This window comes from Archocentrus centrarchus, chromosome 2, assembly GCF_007364275.1.
Source record: "Archocentrus centrarchus isolate MPI-CPG fArcCen1 chromosome 2, fArcCen1, whole genome shotgun sequence".
NCBI lineage: Eukaryota > Metazoa > Chordata > Actinopteri > Cichliformes > Cichlidae > Archocentrus > Archocentrus centrarchus.
This window is the reverse complement of record NC_044347.1, coordinates 618,198-634,673: the sequence shown is the minus strand read 5'-3', so window position 1 is coordinate 634,673 and position 16,476 is coordinate 618,198. Positions and strand designations below refer to the sequence as shown.

The following is a 16,476-nucleotide window of genomic DNA, read 5'->3' as shown; positions in this document are numbered from 1 at the left end:
GGTGAGGACAACAAAGCAGTGGACCCGTGAGGCTGTGGAGGAGCTCCGCACATGCTTCGAAACTACAGACTGGGACTCAATGAGGGCTGCCTGTGACAGTCTGGATGACTACACGGACACTGTAACCTCGTATATCCACTTCTGCGAGGACAGCATTGTGCCATCACGCACCAGGGTGTGTTATAACAGTGACAAACCCTGGTTTACTCCCAAACTGAAGCAGCTGTGGATAGAGAAGAGGGAGGCTTTTAAAAGTGGGGACAAAGACTGCTACAAAGAGGCCAAGTACAGGTTTAGCAAGGAAGTGGCCACTGCTAGATCACATCACTCTGAGAATATACAGCAGCAGATCTCAGAGAACGACGCAGCCTCTGTATGGAAAAGCTTTAGGCAGATTACCAACTACAAGCCTAAAACCCCCCACTCCACAGACGACCTACAAACTGCAAATAGACTGAACGAGTTCTATTGTCGTTTTGATGGTCAGTTCAGCAGCCTTCACACCTCCACCAGTCCCAACCACAATACAGCCAACACAAATATTCACCCCCCAACCTCCCCCACTCCCCACACCTCAGAGAAGCCCACATCATCAAGGACTCCCACCCCAGAGTCCCCCTCCTCCCCCACCCCCACAGTCTTTTGTATTCAGGAGGACCAGGTGCTAAAGCAGTTCAGGAGTGTCAAAGCTCGCAAAGCTCCAGGTCCAGATGGTGTCTCACCTGCCACACTGAGACACTGTGCTAACGAGCTTGCCCCATTGTTCACGAACATCTTCAACTCCTCACTGGAGGCTTGCCACGTGCCTGTCTGCTTTAAAACAGCTACCATTGTTCCTGTCCCCAAGAAGCCAAGGATCACTGGACTAAATGACTACAGACCTGTGGCACTGACTTCTGTGGTCATGAAGTCATTTGAGCGTCTGGTGCTGTCCCACCTCAAGTCCCTCACAGCCCCCCTTCTGGACCCCCTGCAGTTTGCCTACAGAGCCAACAGGTCTGTGGACGACACCATCAACCTGACTCTGCACTTCATCCTACAGCATCTGGACTCCCAGGGAACCTACGCCAGGATCCTGTTTGTGGACTTCAGCTCTGCCTTCAACACCATCATCCCTGATCTCCTCCATGACAAGCTGTCCCAGATGAACGTGCCAGATCCCATCTGCAGGTGGATCATTGACTTCCTGATGAACAGGAAGCAGCACGTGAGGCTGGGGAAGAATGTCTCGGACTCCCGGACCATCAGCACTGGCACTCCTCAGGGCTGTGTCCTCTCTCCTCTGCTCTTCTCCCTGTATACCAACTGCTGCACCTCTGACCACCAGTCTGTCAAGCTTATTAAGTTTGCAGACGACATGACTCTCATCGGACTCATCTCAGATGGGGACGAGTCGGCCTACAGGATGGAGGTCAAACGTCTGGTGTCCTGGTGCAGCCACAATAACCTGGTACTGAATGCCCAGAAGACAGTGGAGATTATAGTGGACTTTAGGAAGCACACAGCCCCTCTACCCTCCATCATCCTGACTGACACCCCCATCACCACAGTGGACTCTTTTCGCTTCCTGGGAACTACCATCACCCAGGACCTCAAGTGGGAGCCCACCATCACCTCTGTTGTCAAAAAGGCCCAGCAGAGGATGTACTTCCTGCGGCATTTGAAGAAATTCAACTTGCCAGCAAGGACCATGGTGCAGTTCTATACTGCCATCATTGAGTCCATCCTCACCTCCTCCATCACTGTGTGGTACGCTGGAGCCACCACTAGGGACAAACAGAGACTACAGCGCGTTGTGCACTCTGCTGAGAAGGTGATTGGCTGTAACCTCCCATCTCTCCAGGACCTGTACACCTCCAGGACACTGGGGCGTGCAGGTCGGATCACAGCCGACCACTCTCACCCTGGGCACAGACTTTTTGACCCTCTCCCCTCAGGCAGGAGGCTACGGTCCATACGGACCAGAACCTCCCGCCATAAGAACAGTTTCTTCCCCTCTGCTGTTGGACTCATGAACAATTACCCTAAGACTGTTACCACCACCCTCCACAAACGCTGATGACCCTATGTCTATGCACCTGTCTGACTGCACTGATGTACATATTAGTGGAATATAGTCTACATTCTTTTATCTTTTAATTAGTCTCTGCACTGTATATTTTGTAATTTTGTAATATTGTGCTATAGTTATAGCTCTAATATCTCTGTATATTTGCAATTTGTATACTTGTATATTGTCTTATAGTTTTTATACTTATTTGTTTTTTTCTGTAAGCACGAAGTACCGCAGCAATTTCCTAATGCTGTGAACCTGTTCACCCATATGGCAATAAAACCTTCTGATTCTGATTCTGATTCTGAAGAACCATTGTGCATACCACCCGCAGAGTGCAGGGTTAGTGGAAAGAACAAATGGGACGATAAAAAATAGGTTGAGGAAAAGCATGGCAGAAACGGGGAGCCCTTGGGTGGACTGTATACACCTAGTGAAAATGTACATGCGCATAACACCATCAGAATTAGGACTTACTCCGTATGAAATATTATATGGCAGACCATTCAGGCTGCCTGTATATACGGAGGAAGAAAAGGCAGAAGAGAGCTGTGATTTGAGTGACTGGATGAGGAAATTTTTACAAAGTAAACAAGTAATTGATGCTAGTAAACTGCCAGAAGCATCTTCTTTCTCTTCACAGGTGCCACTGATACAGCCAGGAGACTGGGTGCTGGTCAAGGTCATCAAACGGAAGTGCTGGTCAAACCCGAGGTGGGACGGTCCATATCAAGTTCTACTGACCACACCAACAGCAGTGAAAATCGCTGAAAGATCTACGTGGATTCATCTGAGTCACTGCAAGAAGGTGGAGCCACTTACTTCGGAGTAAAGGTGGAAGTCTGGTTACAAAGGGGGAAATTCCTTATAGTGGTTTTTTCGTCTCAACCCAGTGAAGACAACAACTGATCCCTACTCCTTTAGAATGGCGCCCTTCTGCAGCCTCATAATTATTTTCAGCGTGAGCACACTGCTAATTTTAGGAGGAACATCTTCATTAAATTACACCCAGTACCCACATGAATATGCAACCAATGAATGGTGGCAGTTAATGAACGTCACAGCTCATGTTAATAATTGGACAAATTGTTATGTGTGTGCACATATGCCAGTGGCAGGACACAATACTGGACTGAGGCCTTACAATGTTAGCTGGGAGCACTCATGGTGTCTCTATGGGTTGGCTACACATCCAGGGAGAAGAGCTAAATGGAGTGAAGCAAATTTTACCTCAATTCTTAACGTAAAGGGGATGAGTTCTCCCATTAATAGAAACTGTTCTATGTTAACAGATTTGCTCACTTGGCCCCAGTTAGCTAACCCCCTTCCTGAGGTACTGATGTTGACTCATTTGCCAGAGAAAGCTTTTCCAGCATGTGTTATAGCAAATGGAACCATCAAGGTGGGTAGATTACCAGCCACTCTCTGTAATGCTACCTATTCGTACTGTCCACCAACAGATGAGAGACAATGCCTGACCTGCCTCAAAAATATTGCTTGTTATAATAATCTAACTGTACGGAGGAAGGAATGTCAGTCTGACCTGGCCTACAGAATACAGATGGACACTGGAGAGCTGAGTCAGTGCTCACGAGTAGCACCAGGACCCAAGGGAACAAGAGTGTTAGCGGATTGGTATTTCATCTGTGGTCACAAAGCGTACGTGTCCCTTCCCCCAGATTGGGGAGGCCTGTGTAGTGTTGCATATGTGTCAGATCATGTCTTTTTCATGCAGTACCAGGCCAGTCATACACATCACAAGACGAAGCAACAGGTTGGAGAGTGGCTCACGAGCCATTCAGAAGTCCCAGAGGAGCTCCGGATCTGGGGAGTCGGAGCGAAGATTGCCCAGTCTATCTTTCCAGGAATTGGACTGGGATTTGTGCGTGACCAAGTGGAAATAAATCGCTATGCACTATTACGTCTGGTAAATACAACTATAGCTCTAGGACAAGGAACTTTAAAAGAGTTAAGTTCACTCAGAGCAATGGTGATGCAAAACAGGATAGTATTAGATCTTTTGACAGCGTCCCAGGGTGGCGTGTGTAAGATTATTGGTAAGACATGTTGTACTTACATCCCAGATGAAGATGATGCTGGTGGAGCCATAAGGGAGGCACTCGACAGACTGACTGAATTACAGAAATATGTACAACAGCACACTCAGGAAAGCCAGAGTGATTGGTTTTCCTGGCTAAATGCGGGAACTTGGTGGCAGGTATTGTTGAAATGCCTGACTCCTGTTTTGTGTGTGTTAGTGTTGATTTGTGTGTTTACAATGTGTATTCTGCCCTGCATCAGATCCATGATAACAAAGATTTTTACCGGTTATGTTGTGTCATATTTGCAGCTTCAGATGGTCGACCAAGATGCTGAAATGCCTGAGGATATTTTGTAAATATGTATATATTTGGCAATGAATGAAACCCACACTGAAAATGTGCAAGCAAGTGGTGTGGCGTGGAAAAAAAATGCCAGTGAAGTTATGATAAACAGGGGGGAAATGTTGGAGTTATGGTATAAATTCCATTCTGTTTATTATAAATTATCATATCTTCTGTTTGTATATTTTCTATAAGTTGTTTTATGTGCATATGATACTGTTGTTTTTATGTTTGAAATGGGAACACGTGGTGGTATTTCTTAATTCAATTCAATTCAATTCAATTCAATTCAATTCAATTCAATTCAATTTTATTTATATAGCGCCAAATCACAACAAACTGTCGCCTCAAGGCGCTTTGTATTGTGGGTAAATACCCTACAATAATACAGAGAAAACCCAACAGTCAAAACGACCCCCTATGAGCAAGCACTTGGCGACAGTGGAAAGGAAAAACTCCCTTTTAACAGGAAGAAACCTCCAGCAGAACCAGGCTCAGGGAGGGGCAGTCATCTGCCGCGACCGGTTGGGCTGAGGGGAGAGAAAGACATGCTGTGGAAGAGAGCCAGAGATTAATATCAATTAATGATTAAATGCAGAGTGGAGTATAAACAAAGTAAATAAGGTGAATGAGAAACAGTGCATTATGTGAACCCCCCAGCAGACTAGGCCTATAGCAGCATAACTAAGGGATGGTTCAGGGTCACCTGATCCAGCCCTAACTATAAGCTTTATCATAAAGGAAAGTTTTAAGCCTAATCTTAAAAATAGAGAGGGTGTCTGTCTCCCGAATCCAAGCTGGAAGCTGGTTCCACAGAAGAGGCGCCTGAAAGCTGAAGGCTCTGCCTCCCATTCTACTCTTAAGTATCCTAGGAACCACAAGTAAGCCAGCAGTCTGAGAGCGAAGTGCTCTGTTGGGGTGATATGGTACTATGAGGTCTTTGAGATAAGATGGTGCCTGATTATTCAAGACCTTGTATGTGAGGAGAAGAATTTTAAATTCTATTCTAGATTTAACAGGGAGCCAATGAAGAGAAGCCAATATGGGAGAAATATGCTCTCTCTTTCTAGTCCCTGTCAGTACTCTAGCTGCAGCATTTTGGATCAGCTGAAGGCTTTTCAGGAAGCTTTTAGGACAGCCTGATAATAATGAATTACAATAATCCAGCCTAGAAGTAATAAATGCATGAATGAGCTTTTCAGCATCACTCTGAGAAAGGATGTTTCTAATTTTAGAAATATTGCGCAAATGCAAAAAAGCGGTCCTACATATTTGTTTAATATGTGCATTGAAGGACATATCCTGGTCAAAAATGACTCCAAGATTTCTCACAGTGTTACTGGAGGCCAAAGTAATGCCATCCAGAGTAAGTATCTGGTTAGACACCATGTTTCTAAGATTTGTGGGGCCGAGAACAAGAATTTCAGTTTTATCTGAATTTAGAAGCAGGAAATTAGAGGTCATCCAGGCCTTAATATCTTTAAGACATTCCTGCAGTTTAACTAATTGATGTGTGTCATCTGGCTTCATTGATAGGTAAAGCTGAGTATCATCTGCATAACAATGAAAATTGATGCAGTGCTTTCTAATAATACTGCCTAAGGGAAGCATGTATAATGTAAATAAAATTGGTCCTAGCACAGAACCCTGTGGAACTCCATAATTAACCTTAGTGTGTGAAGAAGACTCCCCATTTACATGAACAAATTGGAGTCTATGAGATAAATATGATTCAAACCACTGCAGTGCAGTACCTTTAATACCTATAGCAAGCTCTAATCTCTGTAATAAAATGTTATGGTCAACAGTATCAAAAGCTGCACTGAGGTCCAACAGGACAAGAACAGAGATGAGTCCACTGTCAGAGGCTCTAAGAAGATCATTTGTAACCTTCACTAATGCTGTTTCTGTACTGTGATGAATTCTGAAACCTGACTGAAACTCTTCAAATAAACCGTTCCTCTGCAGATGATCAGTTAGCTGTTTTACAACTACTCTTTCAAGAATCTTTGAGAGAAAAGGAAGGTTGGAGATTGGCCTATAATTAGCTAAGACAGCTGGGTCAAGTGATGGCTTTTTAAGCAGAGGTTTAATTACAGCCACCTTGAAGGTCTGTGGTACATAGCCAACTAAGACTGATTGATCATTTTTAAGATTGAAGCATCAATAATTGGAAAGACTTCTTTGAACAGTCTAGTAGGAATGGGATCTAATAAACATGTTGCTGGTTTGGAGGAAGTAACTATTGAAGTTAACTCTGAAAGATCAACTGGAGCAAAAGAGTCTAAACAAATACCAGCAGTGCTGAAAACAGCCGAACATGAAGAATAATCTTTGAGATGGTTATGAATAATTTTTTCTCTAATGTCTAAAATTTTATTTGTAAAGAAATCCATGAAGTCACTACTAGTTAACGTGAAAGGAATACTCGGCTCTACAGAGCTCTGACTCTTTGTCAGCCTGGCTACAGTGCTGAAAAGAAACCTGGGGTTGTTCTTATTTTCTTCAATTAATGATGAATAGTAAGATGTCCTAGCTTTACGGAGGGCTTTTTTATAGAGCAACAAACTCTTTTTCCAGGCTAAATGAGCATCTTCTAATTTAGTGAGACGCCATTCCCTCTCCAGCTTTCGGGTTATCTGCTTTAAGCTGTGCGTTTGTGAATTATACCACGGAGTCAGGCACTTCTGATTTGAAGCTTTCCTTTTCAGAGGAGCCACAGTATCCAAAGTTATACGCAGTGAGGATGTAAAACTATTGACGAGATAATCAACCTCACTGGGAGCAGAGTTTAGGTAGCTGCTCTGCACTGTGTTGGCACTGAAGAGCATAACAATGAAGGAATTAGATCCTTAAACTTAGTTACAGCACTTTCAGAAAGACTTCTACTGTAATAAAACTTATTCCCCACTGCTGTGTAATCCATTAAAGTAAATGTAAATGTTACTAAGAAATGATCAGACAGGAGGGGGCTTTCAGGGAATACTGTTAAGTCTTCAGTTTCTATGCCATATGTTAGGACAAGATCCAGAGTATGATTAAAGTGGTGGGTGGGCTCCTTTACATTTTGAGAGAAGCCAATTGAATCTAACAATAGATTAAATGCAGTGTTGAGGCTGTCATTCTCAGCATCTACATGGATTTTGAAATCACCCACTATAATTATTTTATCTGAACTGAGCACTAAATCAGATAAAAAGTCTGAGAAATCAGACAGAAACTCTGAGTAAGGACCAGGTGGACGATAGATATTAACAAATAAAACAGGTTTTTGATTTTCCCAATTAGGATGGACAAGACTAAGAGTCAGGCTTTCAAAAGAATGAAAACTTTGTCTGGGTCTCTGATTAATTAATAAGCTGGAATTGAAGATTGCAGCTAATCCTCCTCCTCGACCTGTGCTTCGAGCATTCTGACAGTTACTGTGACTCGGGGGTGTTGATTCATTTAAACTAACATATTCATCCTGCTGTAACCAGGTTTCTGTAAGGCAGAATAAATCAATACGTTGATCAATTATTAAATCATTTACTAATAGGGACTTGGAAGAGAGAGACCTAATGTTTAACAATCCACATTTAATTGTTTTATTTTTTGGTGCAGTTGATGAAGCTGTATTATTTATTGTTTTTGAATTTTTATGCTTAAATAGTTTTTTGCTGATTTTAGCTTTGGTTTTTGGTGGTCTGGGAGCAGGCACCGACTCTATGGGGATGGGGTTTTGGGGGGATGGCAGGAGGAGAGAAGCTGCAGAGAGGCGTGTAAGACTGCAACTCTGCTTCCTGGTCTCAACCCTGGGTAGTCAGTTTTTAGGAGGGTTAATAAATTTGGCCAGATTTCTAGAAATGAGAGCTGCTCCATCCAAAGTGGGATGGATGCCGTCTCTCCTAACAAGACCAGGTTTTCCCCAGAAACTTTGCCAATTATCTATGAAGCCCACGTCGTTTTTTGGACACCACTCAGACAGCCAGCGATTCAAGGAGAACATGCGGCTAAACATGTGGCTCCTGGTCTGATTGGGGAGGGGCCCAGAGAAAACTACAGAGTCCGACATCGTTTTTGCAAAGTTACACACCGAGTCAATATTAATTTTAGTGACCTCCGATTGGCGTAACCGGGTGTCATTACTGCCGACGTGAATAACGATCTTACCAAATCTACGATTAGCCTTAGCCAGCAGTTTCAAATTTCCATGAATGTCGCCTGCTCTGGCCCCTGGAAGACATTTGACTATGGTCGCCAGTGTCTCTAGCTTCACGTTTCTCAAAACAGAGTCACCAATAACCAGAGTTTGTTCCTCGGCGGGTGTGTCGCCGAGTGGAGAAAAATGGTTAGAGACGTGAATAGGTTGGTGGTGTACCCGGGGCTTCTGCTTAGGACTACGCTTCCTCCTCACCGTCACCCAGCCGGCCTGTTTTCCCTGCTGCTCGGGATCTGCTGGGAGGGAGCTAACGGCGGCTAAGCTACCATGGTCCGCACCCGCTACAGGGGCCTGGCTAGATGTAGGATTTTCCAAGGTGCGGAGCCGAGTCTCCAGTTCAGAAAGCCTGGCCTCCAGAGCTACAAACAGACTACATTTATTACAAGTACCGTTACTGCTAAAGGAGGCCGAGGAGTAACTAAACATGTGACACCCAGAGCAGGAAAGTGCAGGAAACAAAGGAAGTTGTAGTTATCTGCAGGCTGCTCTCAGCCTGCAGAGAACACATATAGGATACGTGTCTCGTATACGCCATGTTACATGCGCACATGTCACAGTATGCTTACGACCATATATGGTAAGGAAAAAGCCAAGAATGTTGTTTATTACATGCTGTAAACTGTGTTTGATGTAACCCACGTGATCTTATTGTGAAAATCAGAATAAAAGCGCTGCGCAGGAAGCAGTTCGCCAGGACAGATAACTTCCGCTCAGCTGAGAGCTGAGTTCAAGGAACGGATCTCTCCTCCTTGCGCAAGTTGAAATGAGTTGTGTGTTTGTTCTCTGAGTTTTTAAAATGATCTGAACCTATCACACACACTCTGAATTAATGGTCATATTTTATAGTGTTTGTTACCTATATTGACACACTCACACTGGAACACTGCATGCTTTAGGTGAGTGGAAAGGACTGAGGCCTGCTCAGCCCAGGGCCTTGGGTTTTTTCCACTAGTAAAAAAAAACTCATTCATATCTCTTTATACACAGTGCACTTTTGACACTGTATTACCAACTCAAGGTCAAGTAGCTGGGAGCTGTGTGTGTGTGTGAAGACCCACCTGAGCTACTGTAATAATGTAAAGGAGTAAATTTGCATACTAACATAAGACCGCCCTAAAAGTCTTTCTAGTAATGAGAAACTATGGACAGATGGGCGGGGTAGTGCTCCGGTTGGAGGTGTTTTCACGTGGGAAAATTGTTTCTTTTGACAGCCCCAGAGAACTGTGTCATGAAGCCTCTGCAAAAGGATCAAACTAGTACGGTTCATAGTGGATTGGGAGCATCCTTCAATGCCCACTGGCCCTGATAACAGCAGGGGGGGGTTGTGAGTTTGGGCAATAAAAGGCAGTGGTAAAGTTGGGAGGGAGCTCACTTTTTGCTCTTCCTCTGTCACCTTTGCAGTGGCTCCAAGGCTCTCACTCACAGGAGGGCTTTTTGCTTTCTTGTACTCTGTTTAACTCTGGACTTCTACTTCTCCTTTTACCCCATTTTACTTACTGTTTTCACTCATTACTTTCTTCCACTCTTTTGTACTTTACTTCTCACTACTTTTTAACTTGACTCACTCACAGTCCTGTTCTCTCCTCCGACTCTTTTTGTTCCTGCATCTTTCTCTGTAGCCTCTTTCCCACCAACAGGGTTCTGGAGCCGGTGCCTTTATTTGAACCGTTCAGCGGTTTTTCTACCGTGAACACACTCGGTGCTCAGCCAAAAAACGGGTTCAACTCCGGCCCCGCAAACTAGCTGGTCTCAAACCAAGAACACGTGCTGAAAGCAGCAGAAGGGCGTGACTCTGCCGTCTCAACATCAAGTTTTCTACCATATTACATGTGTATTAATGAGAAAAGCGAAGCTTTGAATTAGGTTGGGCTCTAAGGCTGAACTTGCTGCTTTGTATCAGTTCATATCACAGATAAAAGGACACAAAGTGCGTACTTGTCGTCTTGCTCTAATCGCTGTCTGTGTTTCCCTCTGTGCTGCACACAGATGCTGCAGTAGTTTGGTTTGGACCCTAAAACGTATTTGCAGCACAGAAAGGGGAGCGTGTTCTCCCACGTTTGTGCGCTTCGGCTTCGTGTCCAGACGAGGACCCGCCCACGCTCATACGTAAAGGAGCAGTTCACAGAAACGCGGTGGGAACGCGGGCCCGTTCTTAAGCATTTCGCCGGTTCATTGGGAACAGCACGAACACTGGCTCCTCGGCGGTGGGAAAGTAGCAACTATATGTGTGTGTGTGTGTATGTGTGTGTGTGTGTGTGTGTGTGTGTGTGTGTGTGCATTTCTCAGTCTTAACTATGTTACTGTCTGTGTTTTATGTAACTAATATGTCTAATAAACAGCCTGCACCAGAACCTGTTCATCCCAGCGACTTATTGGAAACTTTGGATTTAATTGGGTTTGAATTTCGGCCAAAAGTAACATGGAGACCCAAAAAAATGTCACGGACGGATTCTTAAATTTCCTTCTTCTGCTTGTTGCAGGCACTTCGAAGCATATTTGATTGGTTATTGATGATTATTGATATTTGATCTTCACACATCCTCTCCTACATCCAAGGCCTGCAGGGCGTTACACAAACAGCGGGAGTGGGGCCGGAATGATGTGGAACACTGAAATAAAGGTGTGACCTGAACAGGTGATGTCAGCAGGTGACTGGAACCTGATTGGTCCAGAAGCAGCTTCCGTGAGACGCTGAGGCTCTGAGGAGCTGCTGTGTTTAAAACAACGTTGGAGGGGATCTGCAGTTTACAGTCAATAACAGCACCTGTGACCTGTGACCTCAGAGAGGACTGCTGCTGAGGCTACGATACATAATAACCAGCACATGATCGGATCACGGTCTCAGGGTCACAGTCTCAGGGTCACGGTCTCAGGGTCACAGTCTCAGGCGGTGTGAACTTCTCTGCACTGATAAGTTTAGGGGATGGACCGCAGTGTGGTCACATGGATCGTTATCCAGGTCATTTGGGAATAAATGGAGGTGATGTTCCCGGGATCATCCATACTGTTCTCAACAACAAGAGCCGGAGTCTGGATGGAGTCAGTGTAACCCCCCCCCCCCCCCCCCCCCCCCCCAAAGAAACACACACGCACACAGAGGCGTGGCTACAGAAGAGGAGGGTACGGGAAGCAGAGGGACCGGCCCGCCTGCAGTCCTGACCCACTGAGCCTGAACTGTGGCAAATCTCAGGACCTGAAACTCTTCCTCACTCAGTGTCTGTAAGTGGATCACTGATTATTCTTGAACTGTTTCACATCTTCTCAAAACCTCTTTATTGAGACTTTAAGGGACAGACCAACACTCAGTAGTATGTAATTGTGAAGTGGAATGAAAACGATGGTTTTCAACATTTTACTCAACTAAAAATCTGAAAAGTATTCAGATTACTCCGTACTCTGATACCGCTGAATAAAACCCAGTGAAATCAATTACCTTCAGAAGGCACTTAGTTAGTGAACAGAGTCCAGCTGTGTGTACTTCAGTATAAATACAGCTGTTCTGTGAAGGCCTCAGAGGTTTGTTAAAGAACAGTAGAGAACAAACATGATGAAGACCGAGGAGCTCAGCAGACAGGTCAGAGTTAAAGCTGTAAAGCAGGGTTAGGTTATAGAAACAGATCCCACTGTTCCATCCATCATCCAAACATGGAAACAGTATTTTACAATTGCAAACCTACCAAGACACGACCGTCCACCTAAACTCGATCGAGCAAGGAGAGCACTGATCAGAGGAGCTGCCAAGAGGCCCACGGTCCCTCTGGAGGAGCTGCAGAAATCCACAGCTCAGGTGGGACAGTCTGTCCACAGGACAAATCTGGCGTTTATGGAAGAGTGGCAGGAAAAACACCACTGTTGAATGAATGACAAACTGCTGTTTGTGGTTTTCCAGAAGTCCTGTAGGGACACAGCAAACATGGAAGAACTGTGTGTGGGAAGAAAGTAACACTGCTCATCACCCTGAACACACCATCCCCACTGTGAAAAATGGTGGTGGCAGCTTCATGCTGTGGGGAGGCCTTTCGTCAGCAGGGAAGGGAAGCTGGTCAGAGTTAATGGGAAGATGGTTGGAGCCAAATACAGAGCAATCCTGGAAGGAAACCTGTTGGAGGCTGCAAAAGACTTCAGACTGAGAAGGAGGTTCACCTTCCAGCAGGACAACGACCCTAAACATGCAGCCAGAGCTCCAGTGGTTTAGATCAAAGAATATTCCTGTGTTGGAATGGCCCACTCACACTCCTAAATCCCACTGAGCTGTGGATGCTCACAGACGCTCTCCATCCAACCCGGCTGAGCTTGAGTGATTTTCAAAGAAGAATGGACAAAGGTCTCTAGATGCACAAAGCTGGAAGAGACAGACCCCAAAAGACCTGCAGCTGTGACTGCAGTGAAAGGTGTCTCTACAAGGTACTGATGCAGGGGGGTGGATACTTTTTTATTTGAGTAAAATGTTGAAAACTATGTATCGTTTTTACTTCACAATTATGTGCTACTTTGTGTTGGTCTGTCACTTAAAGTCTCAATAAAAAACATTTAAGTTTGTGGCAGTAAGGCGACACGATGTGATAGAGTTCATGAATCCTTTAGTGATCCACTGTAAGTGGTGTGAGAAGGAACGGCAACGTTACAAAGAGCTGAGAGCTTCACGCTCCCAACTTCCTCTGAAAGACCTCAAAGAAGAAAAATGAAACACAGCTGAACTCAAACATGAAATCTGTTCATCCAGTCTGCAGAGGAAACATCACTGAGGTGTGTGTGTGTGTGTGTGTGTGTGTGTGTGTGTGTGTGTGCGTGTGTGTGTGTGTGTCACCCTGCAGTGAGTAGCTCATGCAGCTGAGGCGCTGGTTCATGCACTTCCTGTCGCTGCTGCTGATTTTTCCTGCAGAAACCAGACGATCACCTTCCTTTACTTTATCCACAGCAGCCTGAAACACACGCACACACATACATAGGTGAGACCACACCCCCGACATGCACCCGAAGCCCCGCCCACACCCCAATTAACCCTCCAAAATAAAAGCCTCTGTGTGGTTTCAGCTTCAGTCTTTTTCTTTTATGATTTCAGAGACTCTCAGTGTATCTGTAGTACTGACACTGAGTATTACTACTGTGTGTGTTGCAGAGTTACTGTGTAGTACTGCAGTACCCTGTGTACAGCGATGATGTCTGGGAAACATCCCAGCAGCCCTTTGTACTCGCTGTTAGTCTCCAACAGGAAGTGAAGGTCCTTCTGAGGCTGAAAAGGATCAACAAAATAAACAAAGGAAGACAAAAACAATCAAATATCAACAAATATTAACATAAATATAAACAAAACACAAAGGGAACAGAACACTACAATAATAAACAAATATTAATGTAAAATTGAAACAACCACAGAGCTGCAGAACAAGATAACTAAAATAATTTTAGTAAAATATGACAAAAATCTGCAGTAAAAGTACTTTAAACTCACAGTACACTATGCTGGTAGTACACATAGTACTGCGTATATATGTGTTTTACCTGCTGGGCGACGATCTCAGCGATCTCCTCGTAGGTTTTTCCCGCAGCTGTCAGAGCGTCCGTCAACGTCGCCTCACCTACGAATACATTTCACACTTCAGAATATTTACTTACACTAAAAATTACATTTACTGGATATTTACATGATATATTTCACTATATACACAAGTTTCAGTAGATAAAGCTCACTGACGGTGAGTTCAGGGACAGGGAAACTGCTCAGAAAGAACAGACTCAGTGTAGAGTCCCTGAATGCACCATAAGAGCCTCTTAAATTCATTGAAAAGTTAAAAAATCTGAGAAGGACCCATCCTCCCTCCTTCTATCCTCCCTCCTTCCTTCCTCCCTCCTTGCATCCTTACATGCTCACCTGGATATTTGCTGGTGATGAAAACAGCCGACAGGTTTCTGAAGGCTCGACCGATGCGCTCGTACTCTTTAGGAAGGGCTGGTTAACACACACATTATAAATACACAGTCATTTTTCAGCACAGAAGAGGCTGTGTGTACATGTACACAGAATAACTTTGTGCATGTACTCACGTCCGGTGCAGCGTTTCCAGTGCGTGTGTCCGACGTTCAGCAGCTCCCTGACGCCGTCATCCATCGACTTTGTAAACCGACTGTAGTGTTCACACTTCTGTTCCCTGCACACAAACTCAGAGGTTAGCTAAAGTAGTCACAGGTATAAAGAAGTGAAACAGAGCTGGTGCTTGCGCCAAGAATAAAGGGAACAGTAATGGGCCCAGCATACAGACCTGTGGCACTCCCTTCTTTAGGATCCTGAGGAGCTTCACGGTCCATCAGAGAGTTCTGGGTCTAATCTGAAATCTGCTCTGAGAATTGGCAAGCCCAGAAAACCTCCAAAGGGAGACACCCAGGTGTCAACTCAGCTGACTCATTTTATCACAAATGTGCAAAAGCTGTTCGACCTTTCACACAGGAAGTGACTAGCAGTGATGCGGTGATCGTCAAATGTCATTAAAATTGAGCCACTTCTTAGCGTGAGGTGAAATAATTGTGAGTGATGTGAAGTGGGATGGGAAGTGGCTGCTCCTTGGACTGAAGGATACCACTGAATGATGGTGATGGATAAATAACATCCGAGACTGGCAGAATGTTTGGGGCCCCATGTGATCAAGGCCTGACCACCAGACACCCACCTGCAAGCTCCTCTCCAAGGCTGGGCTCAGCCTGCATGTCCGGGCTTCTCTCTCTGAGGCAAGGTACTGCCTTCTGCTTAGGAGGTACCATCCAGCTCAATTGAGGTTTATGATTTTAATCTGGCTGCTTTTCTGGAGCCAGTTTGTCTCGTGAGACCCTACCAAATATTACTGCCCCAGAGAACACACCTCACCACTGGAGCTCTTGATTCTCTGGGTGGAGGATGAGCACCGAAAATGATATTGACCTAAAACAATTTTACCTGTTAGCCAACTTCACTGGACCTGATGCCTCATTAGTCCTGATACCTCACCAGACATTTGGCAGACATGAGTCAGACTGTCCCAGTGACCAATCAGAGGTAGCCTGACACACGAAACCCAGGGTGTAAAGAGTTAAAGCCTTCAGTAAGAAAGAATGACTTACACCTGGACGGCATCGAGCTCTGCAGCTTCAGGTTCAACCAAACTGAACATCACCGGACCCACAATCTCGTCTTTCTCTGCCTTCCTCTTCCCCGCCTTCCACTCCTGAAACATCAATACACAGTGTCAGCTAATCAGGAAGAAGCATCAGATATCTTCACAGCTGATTGGCTCAAACATAACCTCCTTTAAAACCATGCAAATATTTATAATCTCTGGACAAGAGGCAAACTGTTTGGTACCTGAAGCTTTGTGGTTTCTGTTTGTGGTCTTTCATTTGTTTATAAGTAAATAATAACTGGCAGACACAACAGGAAGTCCCAGAGGGTTCCCAGGTCAGCTGAAAGATGTAAAGCAGGGGGTGGGGCTTCACCTACCTTCTCGTCTCTGTGGGTGAGGAAGAGCTGAAAGACTTCGCTCTGAGAGACGACGGGGTGCCGACACATCCGAGCCATCCAGGCCTGCAAACGCTCCATCCTCATCCTGATGAAGTCATCATCAAACCTGCCTGAAAGCACAGGTGAGACAGGTAAGAGACACAGGTAAGGTCAAAGGTGTTGGCTGAGTTAACAGGTAAGCTATAGCAATGGCTCACCTGCCACCTGTTTGTCAGGCAGAGAGGGGATGGGCAGTATGGACCCAAACTTCTCCAGCAGACGCTCATACAGCCAATCAAAGTGCTTGTATCGATGATTGACAGGTTGTTGGTCGTCTGGAGGAAGAGGGAGGAGTCAGAGATTGATACTG

General features: G+C 45.0%; 2 protein-coding genes and 1 pseudogene across 2 annotated transcripts in view; 1 reads left to right on the top strand and 2 right to left on the bottom strand.

Moving 5' to 3' along the window:
* The window catches only part of LOC115791158 (NACHT, LRR and PYD domains-containing protein 12-like), a 1,329,445-nt pseudogene that overhangs the window by 1,099,112 nt on the left and 213,857 nt on the right, over nucleotides 1-16,476 (bottom strand).
* The window catches only part of LOC115793652 (sorting nexin-9-like), a 33,187-nt gene that overhangs the window by 8,025 nt on the left and 8,686 nt on the right, over nucleotides 1-16,476 (bottom strand). Inside the window, exons 9-16 of the mRNA XM_030748722.1 lie at nucleotides 16,325-16,441; nucleotides 16,107-16,237; nucleotides 15,731-15,834; nucleotides 14,684-14,787; nucleotides 14,511-14,588; nucleotides 14,141-14,217; nucleotides 13,782-13,871; nucleotides 13,446-13,560 (exon numbers count right to left, since the gene is read on the bottom strand). Coding sequence (XP_030604582.1) covers nucleotides 13,446-13,560; nucleotides 13,782-13,871; nucleotides 14,141-14,217; nucleotides 14,511-14,588; nucleotides 14,684-14,787; nucleotides 15,731-15,834; nucleotides 16,107-16,237; nucleotides 16,325-16,441 — 816 coding nt within the window. The remainder of the gene's footprint in view (nucleotides 1-13,445; nucleotides 13,561-13,781; nucleotides 13,872-14,140; nucleotides 14,218-14,510; nucleotides 14,589-14,683; nucleotides 14,788-15,730; nucleotides 15,835-16,106; nucleotides 16,238-16,324; nucleotides 16,442-16,476) is intronic.
* Nucleotides 2,481-4,374, top strand: LOC115791494 (uncharacterized). Its single transcript, XM_030745578.1, has 2 exons — nucleotides 2,481-3,980; nucleotides 4,138-4,374. The coding sequence occupies exons 1-2, from the start codon at nucleotides 2,979-2,981 to the stop codon at nucleotides 4,162-4,164; spliced, it is 1,029 nt and encodes a 342-aa protein (XP_030601438.1). The 5' UTR covers nucleotides 2,481-2,978; the 3' UTR covers nucleotides 4,165-4,374.